Genomic DNA, 25640 nt, shown 5'->3' with positions numbered 1-25640 from the left:
ATACGTATTCTTCTACATATTTTTGGTAAAAAAAAAACGCAATTAGCGATTATTAATTGGTTTGCGCAAAAGTTATTGCGTTTACAAAATAGGGGATAGTTTTATAGCATTTTTATTAATTTTTTTTTTACTAGTAATGGCGGCGATCAGCCATTTTTTATTGTGACTGACATTATGGCGGACAAATCGGACATTTTTGACACGTTTTTGGAACCATTGTCATTTATACAGCAATCAGTGCTATTTAAATGCACGGATTCCTGTGTAAATGACACTGGCAGTGAAGACTTAACCACTAGGGGGCAGGTATGATGTTGTGTTTTTTTTTATTGTGGGGGGCGTGGCCTGGCATGTGACGTCACTGATTGTCCTTCTCTATAAAAGGTAACAGACGATTGGTGACAGCCACACAGGGAAGCATGGGGAGAGGTTTGTTTACACAGACCTCTTCTCATTCTTTAGCTCTGTGACCCGATCGCAGGACACCAGCGGCAATCGGGTCCGCTTGTCCCGCGGCCACGGAGCAAAAAGGCAACATACAGGTACGTGCTTGTGCCCAGCCGTGCCATTCTGCCGACGTACATCGGCGTGAGGCGGTCCTTAAGTGGTTAAACGAGACGCAAAAACTGGGAGCACTTTAAACAAAGCGAAGATAAAAGGAGTATGCTGCACATTTAAAACCAGCCATACAATGTGAAAATTTCTTTCCTGTAACCACAGGTTGCAGGAAAGAAATTTGATTTGCACGATTCCCCCCCCATCAACACAGACAGTGCTGACATGAGAAACGCAATGGTCTACCATTTCTTTGCTATACGGCAATGCGTCACTGACAATTACCCGGTCGTGTGATGCTGTACCCAAACAAAATTGAGGTCCTTTTTTCCCCACAAATAGAGCTTTCTTTTGGTGGTATTTGATCATCTCTGCGGATTTTATTTTTTGCGCAGACAATTTAAAAAAATATATATATTTTTTGCAATAAATATCCCAAAAAACAAAAATTTCTTCCTCAGTTTAGGACAATATGTATTCTGCTACATATTTTTGGTAAAAAAAAAAATTAAAAAAAATCTATTTGTCTGCGCAAAAGTTATCGCATCTACAAAATAGGGGAAATATTTATGCCATTTTTTTTTCTACTAGTAATGGCAGTGATCTGCGATTTGTAGTGAAAATGCAACAAACACTTAACACTTTTTTGGGACCATCAACTTTTTTTTACAGCGAACAGAGCTAAAATAAGCCACCGATTACTGTATAAATATCACTATCAGGGAAGGGGGGCGATCAAGGGGTTAAGTGTTCCCTAGGGAGGTGTTTCTAACTGTATGGGGGCTGGGCTCACTAGAGGAGGAGGGGGGAGATCGCTGTTCCTAATCACTAGGAACAGCAGATCTCACTCTACTCCCCTGACAGAACGAGGATCTGTTCATTTACACTGACAGATCCCTGTTCTGCCCGTCTCTGGAGTGATCGTGGGTGGCCGGCAGACAGAGTCCACTGGACCCGCTGGTCCCCTGCTAGCCGTGTACATGCTCGACGTACAATGACAGATTCGTGCAGGGGAGCCAACCTACTGCAGTGCAACTGCGGCGGCTGGTCCGTAACTAGTTAATGCATAGAATGCATAAAAGCGGGAGTCCCGCGGAATTTTTTTTTTTTTTAAAGTCAGCAGCTACAAAAGCTTCAGCTGCTGATGTTTAAAATAAGGACACTCACCTGTCCCAGGGTCCAGCAACGCCAGTACCCGAGATCGAACCGTCCCTCGGTCCTCGGATGCTGCTGCGGCCATCTTCGGTTAGGGAATCAGGAAATGATGCCTTGCGGCTTCACTTCCCGGTTCCCTACTGCGCACGCGCGCGAGTCACACAGCGCAATCCGAATGGTCCGTTCTGTTTCTGGGACCAGTGTGTGTCCCAGCAGACAGCGCAGCGGGACAGGAAGAGGCATAGACTGCCGTGGGAGTCTATGCCCGGAAGTGGGTGCAAATACCTATCTGCACCCCCTTCCCTCCTGAAAGGTGCCAAATGTGACACGGGGGGGGGGGGGTTATATTTTTGTGTGAACCTCAGCTTTAAGATAAAAAACCTTTACAATCCCTTTAAGTTTCAATTTAAAATATCAGTAACAAAATGATAAAATGAAAGGATTAATTCAGATTATCCAAATGCATATAAAGTATGGAATGCATGCTAAACAAAAATGTAATTCTAACTGTGCATTATACATTCTAAATATTAAATTGCTTACTAAATATTTCATAAGTTTAAAAATATAAGCTGCAAAATATGCATAGCTGCTCCTGTTCAAATGCATCTCTTGTACTATTTTAACAAAGGCTCTTAAAGGGGGTTGTAAAGTCTCAAAATTTTTCACCTTAATGCATTCTATGCATTAAGGTGAAAAACCTTCTGTGCTGCAGCTACTCCCCCCCCAGCCCCCCTTTTTCTTACCCTGAATCTGAACGTTCCAGCATTGAGGACGAGCCCAGCAGCTCCAGCCACTGTTTTGGGTCATTGGCTCCCGCTGTAAATCAAATTCCGTGACACAGGAGTCGGGTGCGGGGCCAAGTCCTGCTGTCTGTGTCAATAGACGCAGCAGCAGGACTCGGGAGCACGCCCACATGGGTACCCCCATGGAAAGCGGCTCTCCATGGGGGCATTCAATGAAGAGGATGGGCCAGGAGCACCTCTGGGGGACCCCAGAAAAGGAGGATCGGGCTGCTCTGTGCAAAACCCTTGTACAGAGCAGGCAAGTATGATGTGTTTGTGACTGTTAAAAAAAAACAAAAAAAAAAAAAAAAAACGTTACAATCACTTTAACGGTACGGCGGTCCATGCACTAGCTTGTGTGGGTGTGCATGGGAGCTTGCCCACAGGTCTGGCAGACTCTATGTCTGCCGCTCCCCCGCCATCGCGGGAAAGAGAGGCAGAATCGGTATCTGCCTTTTCAAACAGGCGGATCCCCATTTTGACAGGGGAGGAGAGAGAGAGAGCGAGAGAGCGAGCGAGAGAGCGAGAGAGCGAGCGAGAGAGCGAGCGAGCGAGCGAGAGAGCGAGAGAGCGAGCGAGAGAGAGCGAGAGAGAGAGCGAGCAGTTCCTATGGATCATGAACAGCGGTCTCTCTGTACTCCTAGTCAGTCCCCTCCCCCCCCATACAGTTAGAAACACCTCCCTAAGGAACACTTAACCTTTTGATCACCCCTAATGTTAACCCCTTCCCTGCCAGTGTCATTTATACAGTGATCTGTGCATTTTTATAGCACTGGTTACTGTAATGGTGTTACTGGTCACAAAAAGTGTCACTTAGGGTCAGATTTGCCTGTGGCAGTACCGCTAAAAATCACAGATCGCCACTATTACTAGTATAAAAAATTTTTTTTAAAAGGCCCTAATCTTTCCCCTATTTTGTAAACACTATAACTTTTGCGCAAACCAATCAATATACGCCTATTGTGTTTTTTTTAACCAAAAATATGTAGCAGAATATATATTGGCCTAAACTGATGAATAAATTTTTTTAATATTTTTTTGGGGGATATGAATTATAGCAGAAAGTAAAAGTTTTCAAAATTGTCGCTCTTTTTTTGTTTACAGCGCAAAAGATAAAAAATGCAGCGGTGATCAAATACCAACAAAAAAAATTAGTCTCTATTTGTGGAAAGAAAAAAAAGGGGGGGACATCAACTTTGTTTGGGTACAATGTCGTACAACACAGTTGTCAGTTACAACGATAGCAAATGCCGTATCAAAAAAAAATGGCCTGGTCATTAAGGGGGTAAATTCTTCCAAGGCTGAAGTGGTTAATGCAGAGCTCAGGCTCAGCCCCACCCCCCAATCACTGGCTGTGATTGACAGCAACAGGAGCTAATATCACCTACTGCTGTCACTGAGCCAATAAGGGGGAGAGCTGGCAGAGCAGCTGCTCTCTTACCCCTCGCTGGATCGAAATGGGGCTCAGGTAAGTATGGTTGGGGGGGGCTGCACACATTTTTTACCTTCAGTGTTTAGTACCACTTTAAAAGGATTGGTCAAATTGCATAGATGTGGTGGAAGACCTCAAACGCTAATTATCAACCTCCGAGGCAACCCTTAAAATGTCAAATCCTTGCACTGAGCCATCAAACTGGGTTGGTTACAGTCTGCACTGGTTAAAGATGCTTTTGATGCTTTTACTTACCACACAATTATTTTTCAAAGCAGTTCATGTAATTACCTGAAAACACCCATATTGAGATACCTGCATCAAATTACAGCTAATATGTGGTTTGTGGCGAGTGTCTACGCTGTAAACGGATGTGCTGGGTGAAGGGTATACAGGTGAGCTTAAAGAAGACCTATCATTATACAATTTTATTTTTTCACGCACATGGCGTTTAAGGACTGCGTTTAAAATGACAAAAGTATAGAACTTTTTTGAAAAATTATACTGTTGCTGTATATTGTGACATGGCTTGCATTTATTCAAATCAAACTTTATTCAAGCAAAAGGTCCACTTTTATACACACAACTGAAAAGAGCCTAGTACACACGGGCCCAATGTCGGACGGCGTTGGCCGGTTTAATATAAACCCTCCAACAATCGGCCCGTGTGTACGGCAGCTGGTCTGACAAATGCCAGCTACTTGGACAATGGCTCAGCAGGGGATATCGCTATACAGCCACTCCGACCTGAGCTGTCAGTTTTCTGTCAACCCGCGGGGTTGACCGAAAAAAAGTCTAGTAAAGTGCGTACTAGGCTCAAGTCGATCATTTTGCATCACTAACGACTCCCCCATTAATCTGCATACTTCTGCTCTAAGCATAATTTCTCCCTACTCCCAGAACAAATTTGCCTCTCCTGCAGATATTCTCCCAGCACAAATGTAACACCCCTACCCCCCCCCCCCCCCCAAGTACAAGTCCTCTCTACCCTTCAAATCCCTCAAAATTACCTCTCAAAATATGCATCCGCTCCCCCCCCCAGCTCAAATTTCTCCTCTTAGCACAAATTCCCCTTCTAGCAGGATTCCCCTCCCCCTACCTAAATCACCACTCCTAGCACACACACCCAATTGTTCCCTCCTAGAACCATCCTTACCTCCTGCTGCCCCCCAACACAAGCCCCCACCTCATATGATGCCACAGTGCCAAGGGCAACCACACCTCCTGCCCACCCCTTGTCCCAGCCCTGCATAGGAGAAGCTTTCCAGCTTTCCCTTTGCCTGCCTGTTCTGTGCAGATGGCAGTACAACGTTCCAATTAGTAAAAGACAGTCTAATAGCCCGTACACACAATTCGAAAATTGGACAGATAGTCCTTTTTTTTGCATACTAGTCACACATCAAAAATGGAGAGGTTACTAAAGATATGAAAATGTTAGTACGACAGAATAAAAAAAAAAAAAAAAAAAAAAAAAAAACACACACACACACACACGGAAGGGATGTCATGTGTTATAGTGTATTTCTAGTTTTCTATTGTATTTTCAGGCGACAACTGTACTGATTAAATGAAAATCGTACAATCTGGTATCATACGAGGAAAATTTGTGTTTCTGCGATCAGATAATATTGAAGTGTAGTGAATGGCTCTTGAAAGCTCCGTACCAACGATCTGATTATTAGTATGACCACTTCAAAAGCTGTATTTTTGTCTGATTTTCAGATTGTGTGTGTACGGGCCTTAAGGCTCCTTTCACACTTGTGCGACTTGAAAGTCACGAGATTTTGACAAGACTTGAAGCAATGCCTGTGTAATCTTGAGGTCTGTGGACCTCAAGATGCATCAAAGTCGGACCAAAGTCGCGCAGGGACTACTTTGAAGTCGCTGTGACTTGTAGACGCATAGATATGAACAGTACTCATTGGAAATCATGGGGTACAACTTGACATACGACTTTGCAGTCCCAAGTCGCAGAACAAGTCGCACAAGTGTGAAAGGGGACTAAAAGCACCAGCTTCTGATGTACTCTGTTACAAAAGTTAAAATGCTGTGACACCAATGTATTGGGTGTACCTTTACCCAGTATAAGAACTCATTGATGTCCTACTGAAGATACATAGACTGCAGGCTCATGAAACAATCCAGATTTTTAGGAATCCCATCTGTTCTTGCAGCTCTCTCGAGAATACAAAGCAATGGTAACACTGGGTTGAGTTACTAAAACTGGAGAGTACAAAATCTGGTACAGCTGTACATGGTAGCCAATCGGCTTCTAACTTCAGCTTGTTCAAATAAGCTTTGGCAAAAACAAAACTGGAAGCTGATTGGTCTCTATGCAGAGCTGCACCAGACTTTCACACAACCAAATCAAATTATATATATATATATATATATATATATATATATATATATATATATATATATATATATATATATATATATATATATATATATATATATATATATATATACATATACACATATACACACACACACATACATATATACACACACACACACACACATACATATATATATATACACACACACATATATATATATATATATATATATATATATATATATATATATATATATATATATACACACACATATATACACATACACACACACACATACATATATACACACACACAAACATATACACACACACAATAAATGTCTCATCAATTCTTTTGAGACCACAAAACCCTGACAAGTTTATTTTGGCAGTTGGTAATTTTCACAGCAGTTCCTCTGCGGTGAAATTTTCATTTCACAGAATATTCCCTCATGGAGTTAGCAGATCTCTCAGCCACAACTGTGACAACTTCCTCCCCGAGAGAGGTCAGCCGGGCCGTGGTGAAAAGTGACACTTGAGGTGCGTTTACTGGAAATGGAGACCTCCAGTGTTAGGGGGTGGCCATGCTGCAATTGACTTCATTGACTTCATTGAATTGTAGGAAGTCAGTCTGACCAAATCTCGAAAGAGATAAGTGGATGCAACAAAAAGTTCAATTAAAAGGGTTGCAGTTGAAAAAAAAAAAAAAAAAAAAAAAAAAAAAAAAAAGGGTTGCGGTAGGCCTATGGAGTGCCAATATGGTGTGTATAAATAATCAGCTTTGTGCTGACAGTCTTACCAATTTGTAATAAAACTGAACTTGAGACAAATCTAAAAACATCTGTAGCGCCTTGCTCCTAATGAGCAGATGCTATTTTTTGTAAATTTAAGTTGTCTGAAGCTGCAGTTTGGCTCAGGCCAATTATGTCAAAAGTTCTGGTTTCTGTACCAGTTCAGCTGGGTTGTGCTAGTTTCCACCTGCCCGCGGGTGGCGCTGTGACCACCGGTAAGTGTTGGAAATGCAACAGACTGAATGCATTGAATACCCTTTTTACTCAGAAACAGCCTAGAGGGAGGGGTTCACCGCTGTGCATTCTGGGTGGGGGTACATAAGGTACTGACGCTATTTTGTGCGGTCTTTTTTCGGGGTTCGTTATCCCAACCTCATGGCCCTCCTGGCCTGGGGTGTGTGCTGCCTCTTTCTTGTGTCTTGGGGCCAGCTGGACCAAGACTTTGTAACTGGAAAAAAAAGTCTTGGGGCCTACTGATCCAGGGGTGGTCTTGTGCTGTCTTGCCTGCGGGGAGAAGACAAGCGACTGGAGGATCCAGGGGAGGGCTTTTTCAAGAGAGGACCGAGCAACAAGGCTGGTATCTCTGGAAGAGCCTGGAGAATCAGTTGGAGGATGGATCCTGGGTCACCTACCATACAGTATCGCCGGATCGGCTGAAGGAAAGTGGTACTGTGTGACAACTCTTTAATTTCTCAACAAGTTGCCGTTTGTGCCGTTTTGTGGCAGAGGATTGCACAACGATTTCATTCAAATTGACAAGTCTGTGGCAGAGACTTTGTTTGAGCATCTCACCGGCTGCTAGGTTAGTGAGAGAGGCCTATCCGGTGATTGCTAGATCCAGCCTGTGGAAGCAGTTTGTCCTCTGGATCAAGGAAGTGCCTCTAACCCGTAATTTACAAGGTACCGGAACTCCTCTTAACCCTCTATCCTTTTATTGCAAAACCTTATTTTCAAATAAATCTTTGGAAAAAGGACTAAGTGTCGGAACTTGAATTCACTTCACAACGGGACCCCCTAAGACGGGCACAGTGAGAAGGTGAGGTAACAGTAAGCCCAACAAAAAAACAGCAGCTTCTTCAGGGGTCAGTGCTACACATCAATTACATAAATTTGTTTTAAATGCAACTAGGGTACATAGATGTATTTGACTTGGTTCTGTAACCCTTGTAAAGCAGAACTCAGCCTAGGAGATAGAGGCTCATCTGGTAACAAGGAACATGCTGATGGATGTAGAAAGCAGAGTGTCTGTTGCAGCTCCTTCACTGTCCAATCACTGACCGGGGGCAAGAAGGGGACCTGGCTGTAATGCTTAAAAAGGAAGTCCACCCAAACAATTAAATTCTCACCCTGCAATCATTAATGTGAGCAAAGTCCAGCCTTATGTCTCAAAATCAAAAAAAAACTGTTTTGCTACCTTTATTTTGCAGCATCCAGTGCCGTCACATGACTTGAATTCTACTTCCTTCTGAGACTAAAATCAGCCAGCGGGTATGGTTGCTGAAAGCTAGTGACATCACTTCCTGGGAGGGACATGTGTAGCCAGTGGGCGTATACAGGATGGGAGAAGCTGATCATAGCTTCCCGCCCAGTATTCTCTTATTGTACATCAGAATACATGAGAAAATTAAGAAATAAAAAGCCCCATCTACACAGGGGGAGGTGCGGGGCACATATACAGTATAGCTGTGCACAGGAGAGGGGAGATGGACGTGCTCTGGGATCTACAGTGATAGTTCAGGCAACCACACTTATGCCCCGTCCACACGATCGGACTTTCCCCCAACGTAACCGTGGATTTTTGTTTGTAGGTTGTTGGCTCAAACTTGTCTTGCATACACATGGCCACACAAATGTTGGCCAACAATTCCGAAATGTGGGAATGCGGTGATGTACAAGACGTACGACAAGCCAAGACAGGAAAATGCTCTTCTGCTCGATTACGACCATGCGCAAACTTTTGTGCGTCTGACTTGTGTACACGTGATCGGAAATTTCGACAACAAAGTTTTGTTGGCGGAAAATTTGAGAACCTGCTAGCCAACATTTGTTGGTGGAAAGTCCGACAACAAATTTTCGATGGAGCGTACACAAGGTCAGACTTTCCACCAACAAGCTCACATCCAACATTGGTTGTTGGACAATCCGATCGTGTGTACGGGCCATAAAGCTCTGTTTCCACTAGTACAACTTGTCATGCGACTTTGGACACAAAGTCGTATGACAAGTCACAGCCCATTGATTTCAATGGCACCCATTCCCATCTATGCAAATTTGGAAATCAGCAACTTTGAAAAGAGTACCTACAATGCTTTGATGCAACTTTGATGCAGAGTGTAAAGTTGGATTAAAGCTACACTCAAAGTTGCACCAACGTTCCACTGTAAATTGTGCAACTTTACAGTTGCAATAGTAGAAATGTGACTTATCATGCGACTATGTGTCCAAAGTTGCATGACAAGTCACAGCCCATTCATTTTAAATGGTACCCGTTCCCATCTATGTGACTTTGAAAAATCAGCGACTTTGAAAAGGTACCTGCAATGCTTTAATGGGACTTTTGATGTGATTATATTCCAGAGTGTGTAAAGTTGGATCAAAGCTGCACTCAAAGTCGCATCAAAGTCACACGCCAAACTCACACTCTAGCTCTAGGCTACATTTCCACTAGTGCGAATCCAAAGCTGTGCAATTTAGAGGCAACTGAGTGCAGCTTTGATTCAACTTTACACTCTGAATCAAATTTGCATCAAAAACCACATCAAAGTAGTGCAGGCACCTTTTTAAAGGCGCATAGATGGGAATGTTTGCCTTTGAAATCAATGGGCTGTGACTTGTCATGCGACTGTGTCCAAAGTCGTATTACAATTCATACTAGTGGAAACAGAGCCTTTAACTCATTACTGACATGTAGCTCCCTCAGCTGGGCATGTGCCACACTATTTCCAATACCCGCCCCTGCCCCCCCCCCCCCCCCCCAATTCCCATCTCTGACTTTTACCTATAAGTACTGTAAATAATATCCTAAACGTGGACCATTTCGTTGACATTTACTGTCCATGAAGCTGGTGACATCATCGGCGCATGTGCTTGGAACGAGCAGCTCCTTCAGAGTAAGCGCACTCATGCGCAGGAGTGATGTCATCACGGCTCCGGCCACTCACACAGCTGGAGTCCACGAAACCGGAAGGAAGGCCGGGTGAAGATGGAAACCCTCTCAGCGGTGACAGCACAGCACCGGAAGGGCTTCGGTTTCAGGTAAGTTTCACATAATGTGCTAGTATGCAATGCACACTACCACATTATAGATTCACTTTGCAAAGAAAAATAAATAAAAACACACACACACACACACACACACACACACACACACAGCGTTTTACTACCGCTTTAAAGGGGTTGTAAACCCTCATGTTTTTTTCACCTTAATGCATCCTATGTATTAAGTTGAAAAAACTTCTGCCAGTCACCGGCCCCCTTGTTTTACTCACCTGAACCCCTGTAATTCCCACGCCAGAGAGGCTTCCCTCTCTGCATGGGGTCCCGACTCTTGATTGGATAGATTGATAGCAGTGCAGCCGTTGGTTCCCCATCAAATACAATGACACGGCCATGGGGGGGGCAGGGCTGAGTCCGGCATTCATGTGGACACTGAATGCTGGACTCGAGAGCGCTCCCGCAAGGTAAACCCCCCCCCCCCCCCCCGCCCCCCGGGAGAGCACTTCTCCTAGGGGGTTATCCGAAGTGAGGAGGAGCCGCAAGAGCCACCGAGGGACCCCAGAAGTCGAGGATCGGGCCATTCTGTGCAAAACGAGCTGCACAGTGGAGGGAAGTATGATATGTTTGTCATTTAAAAAAAAAACAAGCCTTTACAATCACTTTAATGAAGATGGGGAAAAAAAGGATAGCCAAAACTCCCCTTGCATTGTTATTGTGAAAAATATAAACTATAAAATTTATAAACAAAGTGAAATGCTAAGAGTTTCAAACGAGTATTTATCCACTTCCCACCCGGCCAATGTATATATACGGCCGGGTGGGAGCCGCCTGCTCCTGATAGGACGTTCAGGAACGTCCTTCAGGAGTAGCGGGATCGCGCGCGCGCGCGCCCGCGCAGCGGCGCGATCCCGATGTGCTCGTGTCACCCGGACACGGCACATCTCAGATCGGCAGGAGGGCTCTGTGATTGGCCCTCCTGATCACCTGACGGCCGTGTCCAATCACGGCCGTCATGTGATGTAAACAAACAGCCGGTTGCTAGGCAATCGGCTCTCCTCTCCTCACACGGAAGTCATCGCAGAGGAGAGGAGAGCGGATCGCTGCAGCCGGCTGATGATCAGTGAGTATGGGCTGCTTTTCACAGCTTTTTACTCACTGATCATCAGTGTAGTGTCAACACACAACACACCACACAGTACAAACACAGTCCCCACATATGTCCCCAAAACACACATGTCCCAAAACATACATGTCCCCAAATAATAAAAACACATGTCCCTAATAATAAAAACATGTCCCCCACATATGTCCCACTAAAATCACATGTCCCAATGATTATCTGCACACATATGTACGTGATCACCTGCACACATATGTACATGATCATTTGCGTACATATGTCCGTGATCACACAAACCAATTATTATACACTTAACGGAATTTTTTTTACCAAAAACATGTAGCAGAATACATTTTGGCTTAAATTTATGACAAAATTTGATTTTATTGGATTTCTTTTCAAATAGAAAAAAGAAAATATTGTTTTTTTCCCAAATTTCCGCTTTTTTTGCGCTTATATCGCTCTATTTGTGCGAACAAAATGATAACAATTTCATTTGGGTACAGTGTAGCATGACCGCGCAATTGTCACTGAAAGCGCTAGAGCGCTGAAAGCTGAAAATTGGGCTGGGAAGGAAGGGGGTGAAAGTGCCCTGTATTGAAGTGGTTATTTACTTACAGGGCAGAGCGTTGCAACCTACTTTCCCTCACAGACTGCAAACAGTTTGCCATAAAGCCCTGCTTAATTTTGGCTCCACATTCTGGGCACTAAAGGTTTGGCGGAAAAGAGTCAAATTTTAATTATTATTTGACAAATCTTTGTTCTGAAAAGTATTTGTCTTATGGCTGCTGTTAGAGTTTCTATGAGGTGTGTCAGGGAAAGCAAAAAAAAAATAAAAAATAGCCGTTCCAGGTGGAGATAATGTACAGAGACCTTCCTTTACCCTAGGCTGGCCATTCAGTACAGAATTTTCTTGGACGATTTTCCTTTCGATTTACCAAAACCACAATATGAGGCCAAATCTAAACACTTTCAATTGTTACATTTGCAATACAGTTGAAGGTAAACCCAAAGAAAATTGAATAAGTCATTGTAGAATGTATGGCCAGCTTTAATGATCATCTTGTACAGAAAGATAACACAGTTACAAATGTATATGATATTTATTTTAATTAGTTTCTTTGGAAAATAGACACGAATGCTTTATTTCGTTTTTTACTCATTTTAGCTTTCTTTATTCCTGCTCTTACCTGTATGGTGGTCCCCCACTAGCTATTCTGCTGCAGGGGTCCTCCAAAAGGTAAGAACAAGTAGTGGTACCTGCTAAAAAAAAATCTGAGGCTTAGATATGTGTTAAGCAAATTGCACATTGTGTATAGAATTGTATTCTATGTTGCATGATTTGCCTATGTTTTGCACAATGCACTCATTGTGCACACAACACTGATAAGGTTTTCATTATGTTTGCATTCTTTCAAGTCTGGATTAGAATTTAACCTGCCTATGTTGCGCTCCTTGTTACCATAGAAATACAATTGTAATATTAAAATGCGATACCTATGAAATCATGTGCATTAAAAAAAAAAAAAAAAAAATTTAATTACGTTGAACAGAACAGTTATTTGGAAAGATGCTGAGGGCATCTTTTGTGTGTGTTCCCTATTGCAGTAGTTATTCATTTGGAACCACTAATCAATATGAGGATAGGAGTTGCCCGTCTACAAAAATTCCACAACATAGGCAAGATCAACTCCCGACAAAACTTTGGGTGGAATGGGTAAAAGGCTAAACCCGTCAAAGAGGTTTTTTTTTTATTATTCTGTCTGGTGCCCTTGTCGCAGATTTGCCCTTCACTTCTTGTCTGAACACAAATGCCAACAGTACAGAAAGTGAGGGTAAATCACAAAAAATGAATAGCAGTACAAATAAGACAAAAGTTCCAAAATCCTTTATCTATTCAAAAATTAGTTTTGGCTTAACAGCCACTTTATTACTACTTGCCGCTTGCGCTATGGCCAACACAAAGCAATACAAACTGCTGCACTGTTATTGATCATTGTCAATTTTCTTTATCTATAAAGCACAGACATTCTATAATGAAGAACACTGATTTTCAGAAAGCGATTTGGATAAATCAACAAAAAAAAAAAAAACTTTCAAAATGTTATGTTTCAGTCAGAAGAAAATCCTTGAAACAAAAATGTACAGCTTTTATGCCGCATACATACAATCAGTTTATCCGGCGGACAACCCGCCGGATGTTGCAGCGGAGGTCCAACAGATTTCCGAACGAGCGGACCTGCACACACATGCCCACACACGACCGGACTTTTCCGGCGGAAAGCATGGCTTTCTTCAAAATGAGCGGGCTTTACTCCGTGTGTGGGCAAGTCCGTTCATTTCAAAAGTCCAGCAGACTAGCACACAGATGGGCGGATTGTCCGCCGGACTGCCGAGTTCGGTGGACAATTTTGAGTCAAGACTTCTTTCAAAGTCCGCTGGACTTTTGGGAAGAAAAAAAGTCACCCGGAGCCCACACAGAAGCGTATTGTCCACCGCACTCTGGTCCGCCGGATAGTCCAATTGTGTGTACGTGGCATTAGTGAAGTTTACACAGTTTGTTTGGACCAAGTTGGTCATGGTGAACTATTACCTTCAATGAGATGCATCAGCTGGGTGCACTGTATAATCTGTATATTGCCTCAGCTACATACAGTAGTATGTAACGGAGAAAGAATGAAGTGGACGCGGCTCTACCTTCCAGCCCATGTGAAATTAAGATAAGGAACTGTCTCAACGCTTCTCCACAAACTATGCCCCAAATGCTTTTTGTCCCGGCTTAGTCAACCATGACGAGTAAGGTGGGCATGGTTTGCCGAGAAGTGTCGGCTGAGGCTGTTCCTCATCTTTCACATGGGCTGGTAGGAAGAGTGGCGTCCACTCCATTCTGTTGCATGTGACTTCTTGGATGATTACAGTAAGGTGCCTGCACCCTGTCTCCTAAGATCAGAGAGGTGATCCAAGCTTTACAAGTACGTAGCTGAGGCTACATACAGTGCACCCAGCCACCGCATCTCTTAGTTAAAGTGGAAGTAAACTATAATTTTCAGCCAAGGAAGCTGCTATCTTGGCCTTTGTATAATCTTCAACTGCCATGATGCTGCATGTTACCAGTTATAACTCCAGCCATGGGATGGGTTGACAGTTTGGTTTAGAGTACACAGTATGTGACAGCTACATTCCAGGCATGGGCTGGAACTGTAACTTTTTTTAAAACTTTTTTTAAACAGTTAAATCTATGGGTTTACTTCCACTTTAAGTCAGGACCAGCTTGGTCCAAGAGACTACTTAGGCCCCTTTCACACTGGCATGGCCGCGGTAAAACGCAATTTTTGTGTCGCTATTTGGCCGCTAGCAGGGCGCTTTTATCCCCCGCGCTAGCGGCAGAGAAAGGGTTAAAACCACCGCAAATCGCTGCTGCAGCAGTGCTATGCTGGCGGTATAGCCGCGCTGCCCCATTGATTTCAATGGGCAGGAGTGGTGTATACACCACTCCTTCACCGCTCCAAAGATGCTGCTAGCAGGACTTTTTTTAGTGTCCTGCCAGTGCACCACTCCAGTGTGAAAGCCCTCAGGGCTTTCACATTGGAGACACTGCAGCGGCTCTTTCAGGGTGCTTTGCAGGCGCTATTTTTAGCGATGTAGCACCTGCAAAGCGCCCCAGTGTGAAAGGGGTCTTAAAGCAGAAGTAAACCAATTGATTTAATGGTTTCAGAAAACAGTTACATTCCTGGCATGTCAGGATTGCCGACTGTCACATTTGCTTGTACTGTCAAACCATCGTATGGCTGGTGTCATAACTGATCACATGAACAGCAACATGGCAGTTGAAGATTAAACAGAGGCCAAGATGGCAGCTTCCTTCACTGAAAATAATAGGAGAGTTTATTTCCACTTTAAAATGTCACTAAAAGCTGGAGATCAGCTTTAGAACCAATGAAAATCACAAATACATATACATATAAATATATATATATAGATATATAAATTAAATGGACAATACCTCCAAGTTCTTTTACATTCAGAATGGCATTATGGAATGGAACGGCTTTTATACTAAAACCTAAAACATAAAAACAAAACAAATAACTATATTTAACATTTACAGCAAACTTAGAACAGATCATTCTGTATTAAAGCCATTGATGCAGCCTAAGGCACCTTTCACATGGGTGGCCAAGGGGGGTGGCAAAAACAGGTACCCATGTTTTTAGCACCCCCCGACTGCCTAAGTACAAGTAGACACGGTACAAAATACCACAGCCAAAATGCTTCGCATTGCAATATGCCAATTTTAAAGGAGATTTGCAGAGTTGGTTGATGACACTATCTGTCGAGCTCTGCAATGTAAGTGAATAGGACCACACTGAAACTGCGAGCCTAATGGCATGCAGTCATTGCAGCACAAACAATGCAATGGTTCGCCTCCTGGACATCTATAAACTTCTTGCCCTGAAGATAAAGCCAACACTGCTTCTAGTGTGAAAATTACTGTTATTTAAAAAAAAACCTCCTCTGAACACTGGGGCATGACTTCTGAAAGGCCCATAATGCCAAGACAGTTTGAAAAAATACTGTACACTACTCAGCAGGATGGTATAAATAAAAAATAAAAAAATTGACTTACCATAAAACCATTTTCTTAGAGTACATTAAAGAACACAGAATTAAGTAATTCAGGTACAATGGGCTATGCTGCTTCCGTCAGGAGATAGAACACTGGCAAAAGAAAGCAGTAAGGACAGCTCCCTTCCCATCATGCCTCAGTTTAGTAGCAAAGCAAAGTAAAGATTTGTAAGTCAACTCTTACAAGGGGTGAAGTGTACATTAGGGACACAGAATAAGTAATTCAGGTACACTGGGACATTCAAAAGCAAACGGGACAGTGAAAAGCCACAGGTCAACAGATGGGCTCAACAGACCCTAAAGAGTCTACGATCAAAGCCAGCATCACTAGAGGCCTCAAAGTCCACCTGGTCACAAGAGGCCTCAAAGTCCACCTGGTCACAAGAGGCCTCAAAGTCCACCCGGTAAAACTGAACAGGTGAACAGAAAACCAGGTAGCAGCCCTGCAAAATCTGAGGCATGTTGAAAAACCCGTGAGGCACCAATTGATCTGATGGAGTGCCAGGGAAAGGTGCAGCATTGTCTGTAGCCTCCCTGGCGGTATGATTATATCAGATTTTTCCATCTCAAAGCGTTACAATTATTTTGCTTAGAAATTTGGCATTTTATATTGTAGGCCTGTAATTCTTAGCAATAACACAATTAAATCTGTCCAAACCAGAGTCTACTAGATATCCCGGTTATGATGAAATTTGAAACACAAAATCATAAATTATAATATAATATAAAAAATAATGATATAATAATAGTAAATTTCATCACGATTCACTATCGCTCAATTCTACAAGTGTTCTAATTTACTATCACTGTTTTCTAGCTGGTCTAAAACCACTTTTGACATCAAGGGAAACTTTTGGTTGCTATGGACAATCTCCAGTTTCCAGGCAGAAAGAACAGTGTATATCATATAAAACTGCATGCAGGGCATTCAACAAAGCACGGGGGACAAAAAGGGATGTGAAATTATTTCATACAGTAATGAAATCTGTAAGATTACAGTGTACTGTATGCATTATAATTTTTCACTTTTTTGAATTTGCTACCGGGCTCCGCCCCTGTGCGCTGCGACACTTGCAGGGAATGGAGCCCCGCACAGAGAGGCTTCGGGCAGAGGACAGAGCCCGCGGACACCGCGGGGGGACATGGCATCCTGGGGACAAGGCAAGTATACCGCACCAGGATCCTGCCATGCAATCCTGAGTGTGGCTCGGGGTTACCGCTAATTGTGCTGAAATTTAACCCTGAGCCACACTCGGAAAAACCGCCAGGGAGGTTAAAAGGCATTGTTCACCCTTACCAAATAACTGCCTATGCAGGTAAGGGCATCTGTACATAAAATTAAAAAACTGTGCAGCTTTGCCCAAAGTTGAATAATGCCTTTGCTATAGATATAGTCCATTTACAATGCCTAGAAAAAGTATTCATACCCCTTGAAAATTTCCACATTTTGTTGTCATGTTACAACCAAAAACGTAAATGCTATTTTTATTGGGATTTTATGTGATAGACCAACACAAAGTGGCACATAATTGTGAAGTGGAAGGAAAATTATAAATGGTTTTCAAAATGTTTTACAAATAAATATCTAAAAAATGTGCCATGCATTTGTATTCAGCTCACTTTACTCTGATAAAATACCCCAACTAAAATCTAGTGGAACCAGTTTAAAGCTGCAACCAACGATTAATTTGTCTATCGATTATTTTTTCGATTAGTCAACGACTATCCGATTATTTTATTTTTATTTTTTTAAATGAATCTAGTGGGTTTTTTTTTTTTATTAGCTAATTAATTCTTTGGATAACCTTACAACAAATAAGTACATAAGGGGGAGGGTGTGTTGGGACAGTGTCGGTGTGTTTTGTTTCGTTTCTTTATTATTTAAAAAAAAAAAAAAAAAACAATTCTATTTATTGCAATTTTTTTTATCAGCCCTGTTGGGGGGGCTATGGTGAGATATCAGGGGTCTTAACAGACCTCTGACATCTCCTGTTTGAGACAGGGAAAGGGACTGGAGACAGATTCCCCAGTCCCTTTCTCTGCAGCCTCTGCTGCACTGATAATAAATGGAGAGAAGACAGCGGCTTCTCTCCATTCATTAACTGAGACATCGTAATCACAGGAGGTTACAATGTTTCAGTTATGTGAATGGACAGAGTCAGTGGTTACCGACTCTGTCCATTCTGAAGACGAAGGAGCCGGGTTTACCGGCTCCTACCTCCGCTCTCCATCCTGAGATACCGAGAGGGGCGGCAGAAGGGGGGGAGAAGCGAGAGGGAGACGGCAGCACGAAGGGGGACACAGAGAAGAGAAAAGGGGGCGGCAGCACGGAGGGGGAGAAGGGAGGGGGACAGCGGCATGGAGGGGGACAGATGCACGGAGGTAGAAAAGAGGGGGGGTGGCTAGGGGTGCAACGGACCAAAAAACTCACGGATCGGATTGTTCCTCCGATCAGAGTCACGGATCGGATCATTTTTCAGATCAGCAAATAATAATTTAATTTGCAAAAACCTTATAGTCCCCACTGTAATATCCACAATCTCCCCCACTGTAATATTGGCAGAGCATGGCAGGGGTACAGCAGAGCATGGCAGGGGTACGGCAGAGCATGGCAGGTGTACGGCAGAGCATGGCAGGGGTACGGCAGGGTATGGGCTGGCAGGGTACGGCAGGGTATGGGCTGGCAGAGTATGGGCTGGCAGAGTATGGCAGAGTATTGGCAGGCAGGGTACGGCAGAGTATTGGCAGGCAGGGTACGGCAGAGTATTGGCACTCAGGCAGGGTATTGCTGGGTACTTCAGGGTATGAAAGGATGGCTGCTTCCATCCGATCTCTCCCCTCCACTGTACAGATTAGTACAGAGAGGGGAGAGAGGAACCGGCGTCATGAGCGATCACAGTGTAAACAGCCTGGGTGTAGAAAGATGGCCGCAGCTTCGGAGCTAGGCCGAAGCTGCGGCCTTCCCTAAGGCCAAGACCGCGGAGCACTCCGCGAATCGCGACATGTGCCGATTGTAGCGGGGGGGTGACCCGTTCTGATCGCGGATCGGTAACGATCCGTTGCACCCCTAGGGACAGCGGCACGAAGGGTGAGAAGAGAGGGGGACGGCGGCACGGAGGGGGAGAGGAGAGGGGGACGGCGGCACGGAGGGGGAGAGGAGAGGGGGACGGCGGCACGGAGGGGGAGAGGAGAGGGGGACGGCAGCACGGAGGAGAGCGGGAGATAATGAGAGATACTGACGCATCGACGCCCTGCACGCACGTCAACGTATTTTTGTCGTCGATGTAATCGATTACGTCGACTCGTCGTGACAGCTCTAAACCAATTTCCTTCAGAAGTCACCTAATTTGCAAATAGAGTCCACCTGTGTGTAATTTATTCTAATTATAATTACAGCTGTTCTGTGAAGCCCTCAGAGGTTTGTTAAAGAACCTTAGTAAACAAACAGCATCATGAAGGCCAAGGAAAACACCAGACATGTCAGGGATAAAGTTGGAGAAGTTTAAAGCAGGGTTAGGTTATATAAAAAAAAATACCTCAAGCTTTGAACATCTCACAGAGCACTGTTCAATCCATAATCTAAAAATGGAAAGAGTATGGAACAACTGCAGACCTACCAAGACATGACCGTCCACCTAAACTGACAGGCAGGGCAAAGAGAGCATTAATCAGAGAAGCAACCAAGAGGCCCATGGTAACTCCAGAGGAGCTGCAGAGATCCATAGTTCAGGTGGTAGAATCTGTCCACAGAACAACTATTAATCGTGCACTCCACAAATCTGGCCTTTGTGAAAGAGTAGCAAGAAGAAGGCCATTATTGAAAGAAAGCCATAAGAAGTCCCATTTGCAGTTTGCGAGAAGCCATGTGGGGGCACACAGCAAACATGTGGAAGAAGGTGCTCTGGTCAGATGAGACCAAAATTGAACTTTTTGGCCTTAAAGCAAAAACACTATGTGTGGTGAAAAACAAGCACTGTACATCGCCCGGGGGCCCACCATTTCCATTGTGAAACATGGTGGTGGCAGCAGGATGCTTTTCTTCTGGAGAGACAAGAAAGCTGGTCAGAGTTGATGGAGCCAAATACAGGGCAATCTTAGAAGAAAACCCGTTATGCCGCGTAGACACGATTGGACAATCCACCGACTTTGCCGTGGAGGTCTGCCGGACTTTCCAAATGAACGGGCTTGCCCATACATGGACTAAAATCCATTAATTTTTAACGTGACTTTCGGTACAACAGGACTAGAGAAGGAAGTCAATCTTGCCGCCTCCATCGGTGAGATTGGCACCTTGAGAGCCCCGTCGCCTGGTATGGGCTTTATGGGTAACCTATACGCCGAAAAACAGCATGGGGGTCCCCCCCCCCCCAAGGTCCATACCAGACCCTTATCCGAGCACGCAGCCCGGCCGGTCAGGAAAGAGGGTGAGGACGAGCGTCCCCCCCTCCTTAACCTTACCAGGCTGCATGCCCTCAACATGGGGGGGCACCCTGCGCCCCCCCACCCCAAAGCACCTTGTCCCCATGTTGATGAGGACAAGGGCCACTTCCCAACAACCCTGGCCTTTGGTTGTCGGGGTCTGCAGGTGGGGGGCTTATCGGAATCCGGGAGCCCCCTTTACTAAGGAAGCCCCCAGATCCCGACCCCCCCCCACCCTATGTGAAGGAGTATGGGGTACATCGTACCCCTACCCATTCACCTGAGGGAAAAAGTGTCAATTAAAACAACACACTACACAGGTTTTTAAAGTAGTTTATTAGGTACCTCCGAGGGTCTTCTTCCGATTTCGGGGGTCTTCTTCCAAGTCAAAATGCATGTTGTTACTGTTCATCTTCCCCATCACAGGATCGAACACTCAAAAAATGGTGAGCTCAAAGCTACTGCATTGGTAGAGAACATGAATGTGAGGGAGTTTGAATTGAAGAATAAGCTCTCTCCTGTGATGGTGGGGGTGAGCAGTAACAGCTGGGCGGGTCTTTTATGCCCTAAAATTCACGTTGGTGTGTTTTTTGCTGAAATTTTGCATTTCCTAGACCTTTGCGGTAATATTGTTTGACATAAAAAATTGCAACTACCACTATTTTAGTCTCCAGGGTGTCTGCTTTCATAAAATATATAATATTTGTGGGTTTTGTGTAATCATTTTAGGCCTGTCCAATGGCCATATGCATTAATAATCGAGTACCTCTACCCAAGTTGGATGATCCAAATTATGTTACTTGGTATGGCAGGCTTTACAGAAAATAAGTGTCCAAACAATGCTTTTTGTAGTCATAATTACCTGTGGTAGGCACAAGGTTGTCTTGGCTCTCACTGCAGAGCTGTGATAAAAGGCTGGTCTTGCCAGATCCTGTGAGACCTATACATACAATATCATATTCTGGGCGTGGTGGCGGAGGACCCTTACAGCAGAGGGCTCGAAAACACTGCAAAGAAAGAAAGAGGGCGATATTAGCAATATGGTGTGCAGGTGGAGGGGTTTAATTTAACACAATGCCAGGAGGAATGGTGGCCAGTGATCCATAGCAACAAAAGAGGAGGAGTTCTTAAGTCAAACCTGAAGAGAAGACTATGCTATGGCCCTCATGCATCACTAAAATGTATCATCTTCAACAAATATAGCATTAGAATTTTATAAGAGGATTGAACATGTGGGGAATCACAAAGACAAATAAGGGTTTTCAAAATCTAATAGCCGATGAAACAAAGATTACAATCTACAAAAGATTAAATTTGAAATTTGAAAGATTAACACAAAAGGGTAAGAGTCAACGGGACTTTCAAGGTGCCTAAGATGGCGAAATATGTTGAGTGTAGCTTTCAGAAATATTGTTCAACGAAGAGTCACTGTTTGAATTATGCTCTGTATTTGTGATCATGTACCCATATGTATTGTATTGTGATTTTAGTAAATATAACCATTTTTTGGTACTACAAGTGGTATATGGTGCCGTGGAGGTGATTTCTTTAGTGTTCATTCACACTACAGCAACTTGGGATCCAACTTGTCAGACCTCAAGTTGCCCCAAGTTGCTGGACATAAGAAATTCCATTGAATTGAATGAGAGTCATCTTAATGTACACTACTGAATTTGCTCCAAATTCAGAAAAAGTCCCTGTACTACTTCAAGGCGACTTCTAGGCAACTTGTACCCATAGATTTCAATGGAATTTGCCTCTAAGTCGGATCTCCATCTATAATTGAAGCAACTTTAAAGGAAAAAGAAAATTTACACAGGTACTTCCCACGTTTGCCCAGGCAACCCCCTCCCTCCCACAGAGCTGATTATTCTGCGATTGGTCGCAGCTAAAATTAGCCTGTCCTGGAGGCAACTTTAAGTTGCGCAAAGTCACGCTGAAGTTGCGCTGAGGTCACCTCCAAATCACCTTGCAAAGTCGCGCTGTAAGTCGGGTTGTCCTTGTGTGAACCGAGCCTTACAGTATCCACCAACCTACCTTCGTTACAAACGTTTCATGTCAACTCAGTCAAAGGCCTGTGTAATAAAGGCCAGAGAATAGCCTAGATCAAAACTGATCATACACCAGTACAAATTAGTTTGAAAATTGATTGTTTAACGGTTAGTAGTGCCAAACCAACATTTGCTTTCGATCTTAAAGCGGAGGTCCACCCTAAAATGGACCTTCCGCTCATCGGATTCCTCCCCCCCTCCGGCGCCACAATTGGCACCTTTCAGGGGGGAGGGGGGTGCAGTTACCTGGATAATCCAGGTAACTGCACCCACTTCCGGGCTAGCTCTCTGCGGAAAGGGGCGTACATTACGCCCCTTTCTGCAAGTGCCCGCCCCCTTCCGCAAGTGCCCCGCTGCCTGCTGGGAAACACACAGATCCCAGAGGCAGCGGGGACCGTCCTCATTGCGCAGCGCGGCTCGCGCATGCGCAGTAGGGAACCGGGAAATTAAGCCGAAAGGCTCCATTTCCTGATTCCCATACCCAAGATGGCGGCGGCAGCACTCGAGTGTCGATCTAGAGATCGGCTTCGGGTGCCGACATCGCGGGCGCGCTGGACAGGTAAGTGTCACTATTTTAAAAGTCAGCAGCTGCAGTATTTGTAGCTGCTGACTTTAAAAAAAAAAAAAAAAAAACGCGGAGTCCTGGCGGACTCTCGCTTTAATGACCAAAAAAAAAAAAATGTAAAAGCGCAGAATGGACATTTTTTGTTAATTGAATAAAATTCTAACTGTGATAATCTAACTATATAAAATTGTATATATATATATATATATATATATATATATATATATATATATATATATATATATATATATATATATATATATATATATATAAAAAACGAGATTAAAACTTCAAACACAAAAAGTCCACTAATTAAATATATATATAGCAGCGCTCAACATGCAGAATCTTGTTCAGATGTTATTCATTTGTGCTCTTGAAAAAGTGGTGATAGAGTCCAACTTGTGAAAAAGAAGAAAGATCGGAACCACCTTCCACCTGACGTTTCCACCTTTCGTGCTCTCAAAATACAAACCCCCCTTCAAGGATCAGGATATAAGAGCCTTCAATATGTCAAACCATTATATTCTTTGGTCGCTGCAGTAGAAGTAGATCGCCGAATAAAGCAGGAAGTATGGAATTAGCAGCGTGTAGATAGACTGTGTTTTGGTTTGCTGTGTGTCATCCTCCTCTGTTCTTCTAAGGCGATGTCCGAAGATCGGGAAGTGTTCGTCAGAGCCCGGGGCAGGACTTTCACTTTTTTCAATGCAGCGACCAAAGAATATAATGGTTTGACATATTGAAGGCTCCTACATCCTTGTTTTTCCACGACCAAAGAATATAATGGTTTGACATATTGAAGGCTCTTATATCCTTGATTTTCTGGCGAGTGCATCCCCGAAGAGGGGTTTGTATTTTGAGAGCACGAAAGGTGGAAACGTCAGGTGTAAGGTGGTTCCGATATTTCTTCTTTTTCACAAGTTGGACTCTATCACCACTTTTTCAAGAGCACAAATAAATAACATCTGAACAAGATTCTGCATGTTGAGCGCTGCTATATATATATATATATTTAATTAGTGGACTTTTTGTGTTTGAAGTTTTAATCTCGTTTTTTATATATATACAATTTTATATGGTGTATGTTTTAATAAGCAGCAGCTATTATTATTCTTATTATTCTTCTGATTTAATCAAATTTCTTGGGGATCATAAGCATTGGTCCAAAGGGGTTTTCTTTTAAATCATAATCCTGAAGCGCTGAGTTGTGTGCTATTGTAGTTAGGGACGGTAAATTTTCAGCACGCAGGCTTGGAATATTTCTGGTGATAATCTAACTGTATATGGCTAGCTCTAGCATTCAACAGACTCCTCGAAGGTAATCTGAAGATTAAACAAAGGAACTTGCAGGCATCACTGCACTACAGCACTGTTGTCATCTTAGATATTTACTTTTATTACATCTAATGGCAACGCTTTATGTAAGGAAAATGCATCAAAATCCACATAGTTGGACAGTAAAGATCATTCAAGGAGGGAGAAATGTGAATGTGTGTATGCAACGATAAATGCATAATCACTGGGATAATCACCAAAAGCTGGTTGGATATGACTGTTGAATGATAATCAGACTGTATTGCCTACTTCTTAGAGAGAGAACGGTACCATTTTCCTGCACATTGCATTATGTGCTGTAGTGTAAACAAGCCATAAAAAAGATACTTTTGTCTTTCGGAAACTCAGACATTTTATATTGTTGGGGCCAAGATTACGATTGCTCGTGCTTGCAAACAACCACGTTTCCTTTGCAGTAGCAAAACAAAAATTATTCTGGATAATGACCCAGGAGAAGACAGCTAATCTTTACCCAAACCTAGACACTTCGAATAAATTTGATGCCGTTTGGGAACCTTGGAAGAACTATCTAAAGCTACCTCTGTGACTAGCAACTAGAAAACTTTAGCTCTGTGACTCTTCATGGTGCCCTTCCCACCTTTCCTTCTCCCTGTTCTACATGTCTGTCCTCATTTTCTCACTGTCCACTGCAAGTGGATCTTAACTACTCACATAAGTTCCAGTGCATGTACCTTTTAATGTTGATAGGAACAAACACTGTATATATACTTGTATGTAACAAGAGATGGCTTACTATTCTGAAGCTTCTACCAACCGGTATGTCTGGTTACCTACACTATCTATATCTACTGCTTACTTCTTGTCTCCCATTTTACTCCTTTTGCAGTACGTTTTTGTGTTTCTATAAGAAGGATTGATAGTGAAGGTTGGTGTATTGTATACCCCTTATGGCACAGGTTGTTCCCATACAGGCTGTTCTAGGAAGGTTGGATAATACCCTTTACCCAATATTTAGCAATTTGTGGTTCATTTCTTTGTTCCTCTTCTCACAGTTTACATTGTTGATACAGTGATCTGTTATTTGTACTCAAATAAGCGATTTGACTTATTTTGTTACCTGTAGGTCAGACAAGGTTCACATTTTGTTTTGTTCTTTTCTTGTATAATAATAATATAATATAAAAAGATACTTTTTATGGAACTGGCTGAGAGAATAATTGCGCCTGACCACGTCGTATGAGGAAACGTGTTGGGTGGAGCTACAGCATGTGACATTGCACGCGAGGAC

General features: G+C 43.3%; 1 protein-coding gene across 2 annotated transcripts in view; it reads right to left on the bottom strand.

Moving 5' to 3' along the window:
- ARL15 (ARF like GTPase 15) overlaps positions 1–25640 on the bottom strand; it is a 476807-nt gene that overhangs the window by 315103 nt on the left and 136064 nt on the right. For both annotated transcript variants that reach the window (XM_077462750.1, XM_077462751.1), the window contains 2 exons: positions 21303–21447; positions 15399–15458 (listed from right to left, as the gene is read on the bottom strand). In XM_077462750.1, coding sequence (XP_077318876.1) covers positions 15399–15458; positions 21303–21447 — 205 coding nt within the window. The remainder of the gene's footprint in view (positions 1–15398; positions 15459–21302; positions 21448–25640) is intronic.

Source organism: Lithobates pipiens, unplaced genomic scaffold, assembly GCF_037356315.1.
Source record: "Lithobates pipiens isolate NorthernLeopardFrog02 unplaced genomic scaffold, aLitPip1_a1.2 Scaffold_3, whole genome shotgun sequence".
Lineage (NCBI taxonomy): Eukaryota > Metazoa > Chordata > Amphibia > Anura > Ranidae > Lithobates > Lithobates pipiens.
The sequence above is the reverse complement of the archived record's forward strand: the minus strand, read 5'-3'. Positions and strand labels throughout refer to the sequence as shown.